Below are 2,477 nucleotides of genomic sequence, written 5' to 3' on the forward strand. Positions count from 1 at the left end.
GGACAAGCCCCTACATGGGATGTACCATCGCTGATATCAGGAAATCCTACCAATGGCTGGAAAAAGCTGGACTCAATGACAGCACAGAGGCACTTATCCTAGCTGCACAGGAACAGGCCCTAAACACCAGAGCAATAGAGGCTCAGATCTACCACACCAGACAAGACCCAAGGTGTAGGTTGTGCAAGGAGGCCCCTGAGACAGACCAGCACATAACAGACACACATTATATAACATAACACATTATTTTGTATTAGTTTTTCAGCATTTATTATTTTCTGTTTGCAAATGCAGCGGCTGGAAACCTATTTTGAGTTGGTCAAACATGGACCGGATGTGCGCTTTTATTGTGAAAGCAGCACGTAAATGGGTTTACCATAATGTCTTGAGCTACCGCGCAATTGTGTGCTGGGCCGGCCAAGTACACTTCGCTGCAGGATGCAGAACGGGGCGGTGACGGACCTTTCCGTCAGTCCCATACCTTATATGGAAATGGGACTATTGCCGGCTGGAGTCAGAGCCGGCTAGCTTTACCGCAGTTGCACGCCGTAGCGGTCAAATTATCGTACATTATGGGATTTTTGGGATTGATCGTACGTCGTACAGAGGGCAAAATTATCGTATAAATACGATAATTATCGTACACCTGGCAACACTAACCTGCAGTGACAGTCCGGCTTCTCTGACCTTTTCTTTTTCCGCTTTCTGCTGTTTTCTTTCTCTTTTTTTTTCTTTTTTTTTCAGCTGTCCGCTTCCGGTTTCATTGTTCCCCCCTGCTGTCAATCCAGGGTCACTGCAGCGCTAACAAAATCTAAATTTAAGCTTTTATTCTTTAATATGTTTTACTCTAGTCACCTGAAGTTTTAATTGAAATGTATTTAAACTTAAAAAAAAATTAAATAAAAAACACTCCCCACACGCCTCATATTATAGATCACGGGTCTCCTCCTCACCAGCAGGCAGCGCTAAAGCAGAATTATACAGAGCCTAAAACAGACTCCAACTCCCAGCAGGCATTGCGCCAGTTCACATGTGAGGTTCGGTTGCTCATCAGAATCATGGCTGTGTTTATGGACCTGAACTTGGTGTTTTCTGCGGACAGAAGTCATCTGCAGAGCATGATAGAGACGGCCGCTCATCGTGAGTCTTCTCCACCCTAAATCAGCACTTTTACAGCTGAAGTTCTGCTCGTGTTCGCCCCGCAGCGTTAACACCACTGGTTCTGCTTCAGCTGCTGGGGTCTGTGAATCTCATTATGTGTTGCTGATCAGTTTGGACTACCAGGTACTGATCAAACTCACTGATAGATTAGATTACTGTGGGTTTGCTCAGCTGTACAGTTAAGATCAACCGTCAAGACACAGCACACCAGACTCCGTTTAAAAATAATCACATTTAAAGTTTCTGTGTTTTATCGTTACACTACGCAGTATAAAACTGTATTTTACTATTGAATTAATATTTGTAGAACAATCGGCCACAAAACAGTTGCTGTATATTGTTTCCTCTTTGTTCTTTTATAATAAAAACACGTTTATGTAAATAGTTAATTGAAAATAAGAGGAGAAATCTCTCTAGAGCAATTTTCACAGGAAGTTCTTAAAATTCAAAATCCTGGTTACCTGTAATCCTCCTAACCTGATACTTAGGTTACTTTACCCAGGTAATCTGCTCTGTTTAACCAGGTAACAGTATCTGATTGTGTGTTTGTTCCTCCTGCAGTTGGATTCTCCACTGTTGCCGTCAACTATGTGTTCGAACCATCAACCAAGAAGAAACAGGTGAGCTCGCCGAGCTGCGTTCAGGGACAGGCGGATCATCAGAAACAGTCAAACCTGATTGATCAGCTGATTATTGGTTTTATTTCTAAAAACAAATGTTTTTATTAATTGATGTGATATCTAAAAGAAACGTGTCACATGACTTCTGTGATCAGACAAAATCAATCTAAACTTCAGCTTTTATTTTGAAAGTCTACGTTTACTTCCTGTTCTCAGGAAATTCCCTCGCCGGTGCCAATCAGTGAACTGATTGGTCAGCTGCCTGTGGTGCAGGGTCGCTCTCGTCCAATCAGGGTGCTGAACAGGCTGACGGTGGTGATCTCAGACGTCAGTCACTTTGTGAGTTGTCCAATTAGAGCGAGAAGATTAACGAGCGGAAAATGTCACACAATGATGATGTCATAGAGAGTGTGTGTGTGTGTCCTCCCAGAGACCCACCGCTCCAGAATATCGGTGCTTCGACCTCCTCGCCGTCCAGCCGACCACAGAGAAACTCTTTCATGTGAGCTTCACGCTGCAGCTGGATGATGTGTTCACTGGCCTCGGGAATTTTCAGTTTTATCACAAACCACAGATTTAAACACACAAAGAATCATGTTGTACAGCAGCCCTGAAGGACCACACAGGTTTTACATTTTGTGTGTGTGTGTGTGTGTGTGTGTGTGAGAATGTGTAAACTGAATATAGCTGGATACA

At 43.3% G+C, this 2,477-nt stretch overlaps 1 protein-coding gene across 2 annotated transcripts in view; it reads left to right on the forward strand.

The window, feature by feature from the left end:
- Positions 1-975: 975 nt before the first annotated feature.
- The window catches only part of rpp30 (ribonuclease P/MRP 30 subunit), a 3,789-nt gene continuing 2,287 nt past the window's right edge, over positions 976-2,477 (forward strand). Inside the window, exons 1-4 of one of the 2 annotated variants that reach the window (XM_014023322.1) lie at positions 976-1,140; positions 1,723-1,781; positions 1,998-2,120; positions 2,212-2,283. In XM_014023322.1, coding sequence (XP_013878776.1) covers positions 1,059-1,140; positions 1,723-1,781; positions 1,998-2,120; positions 2,212-2,283 — 336 coding nt within the window. In that variant the 5' untranslated portion in view covers positions 976-1,058. The remainder of the gene's footprint in view (positions 1,141-1,722; positions 1,782-1,997; positions 2,121-2,211; positions 2,284-2,477) is intronic. The other variant, XM_014023323.1, reaches the window with a different exon arrangement.

The sequence above is a fragment of the Austrofundulus limnaeus genome, unplaced genomic scaffold, assembly GCF_001266775.1.
Source record: "Austrofundulus limnaeus strain Quisiro unplaced genomic scaffold, Austrofundulus_limnaeus-1.0 Scaffold364, whole genome shotgun sequence".
Lineage (NCBI taxonomy): Eukaryota > Metazoa > Chordata > Actinopteri > Cyprinodontiformes > Rivulidae > Austrofundulus > Austrofundulus limnaeus.